At 39.0% G+C, this 1552-nt stretch overlaps 1 protein-coding gene across 1 annotated transcript in view; it reads right to left on the bottom strand.

The window, feature by feature from the left end:
• LOC117941277 (nucleoporin nup211-like) overlaps positions 1–1546 on the bottom strand; it is a 10194-nt gene extending 8648 nt beyond the window's left edge. Inside the window, exons 1-6 of the mRNA XM_034866348.1 lie at positions 1502–1546; positions 1270–1395; positions 1121–1183; positions 626–688; positions 166–228; positions 17–79 (exon numbers count right to left, since the gene is read on the bottom strand). Of these exons, the coding sequence (XP_034722239.1) occupies positions 17–79; positions 166–205 (103 nt within the window). The 5' untranslated portion in view covers positions 206–228; positions 626–688; positions 1121–1183; positions 1270–1395; positions 1502–1546. The remainder of the gene's footprint in view (positions 1–16; positions 80–165; positions 229–625; positions 689–1120; positions 1184–1269; positions 1396–1501) is intronic.
• Positions 1547–1552: the final 6 nt, after the last annotated feature.

Raw genomic sequence — 1552 nt, 5'->3', positions numbered from 1 at the left:
AGAGATGATGATGTACCTGCAGTGTGACTCTCCAGCTGTTCCAGCTGTGTCTGAGTGGATCTCAGTCTCACCTCCAGAGCTGATCAACAATCAGATAATTCATTCACTGAGTCTGGATTTAAGTCAAAGTCCTGAATAGAAAGGTGAGTGTAAATACAAGTCTACCTGTGGTGGTGTTGTGTCCGTCTGTCAGTCTGGACTCCATCAAGGAAAGTTGATGAGACTGAACTAAAAAACACAAAATCAAGACAAAGTCTTCATCAAAACATAAAAAGGGAATTTAATCGTCTGTATTATCAGGATGATGAACGAGTTCCTCAGGATACCTTACTGGATCCTCCACAGTTTCAGTGTGAAGAAGCACTACATGCACAGTTTGAGCTACAATACAATATTTTCTACTTTATTCAGATAACATTTAATAATCTAAAGTTAGATTGAAACCTTCAGTGCTACCTGAGTTTTCTGTCTTCAGATGTTCCAGCTGTTTCTCACCATCACTCAGGATGACCTCCAGCTCTAAAGAGAAAAAGGTTTAGGGTTAATTAACTTATGAAGGAGTTCCACAGGGAACCATGCTGGGTCCTCCCCAGTTTTAGTCTGAAGCTAATTTGAAGGTGTGTACCTGAGTTTTCTGTCTTCAGATGTTCCAGCTGTTTCTCACCATCACTCAGTCTGACCTTCAGAGCTGAAGAGAAAACAGTAACTATCTGATAAATTAATCACTAATTACCACTAGTGTTAACCCCTGTGTTGTCTTCCCGCCAAAATTGAAAATCAATACTTTTGTTGACGCTTGTTTGTAACGTTTTCTATGTTTTTTGTCGATTTTATAGCATTTGGAGAAAAAACAATTGGTAAAAGAACTCATAAAAAAGTGTAAAAAAAAAGAGAGAGACACAAATGTGATTTTTTTTAAGAAGTGACAAATGTAAAAAAAAATACTTTAAAAATTGGGGGAAACCCACGAGAATTTCAAAAGGCTCAGAAAAAGTTGACAAACGTTGAAAAAGCGACAAAATCATCGAGGGAAGGACACCCACCGTCATTAAGGAGTTCCTCAGGGAACCATGGTGGGTCCTCCACTATATAAGTCTAATGATATGTTGAAGGTGTGTACCTGAGTTTTCTTTCTTCAGATGTTCCAGCTGTTTCTCACCATCACTCAGTCTGACCTCCAGCTCTGAAGCGAAAAATGTAAATATCTGATTAATTAATACCAAATGATGACTTGTGTTGATGAAAATAATAAAGTAAATACAAGTCTACCTGTGGTGTTGTTGTGTGTGATATTCAGTCTGGACTCCAACAAGGAAATCTGTTCAGACTGAACTGAGTTTTCTGTCTTCAGATGTTCCAGCTGTTTCTCACCATCACTCAGTCTGACCTCCAGCTCTAAAGAGAAAAAAGTTCAGGGTTAGTTAACTTATGAGGGAGTTCCTCAGGGAACCATGTTGGGTCCTCCACAGTTTTGGTCTGAAGATATGTTGAAGGTGTGTACCTGAGTTTTCTGTCTTCAGATGTTCCAGCTGTTTCTCACCATCACTCAGTC

The sequence above is a fragment of the Etheostoma cragini genome, unplaced genomic scaffold (assembly GCF_013103735.1).
Source record: "Etheostoma cragini isolate CJK2018 unplaced genomic scaffold, CSU_Ecrag_1.0 ScbMSFa_4665, whole genome shotgun sequence".
Lineage (NCBI taxonomy): Eukaryota > Metazoa > Chordata > Actinopteri > Perciformes > Percidae > Etheostoma > Etheostoma cragini.
Note: the sequence above shows the minus strand (reverse complement) of the source record. Positions and strands in the feature narration are given on the sequence as shown.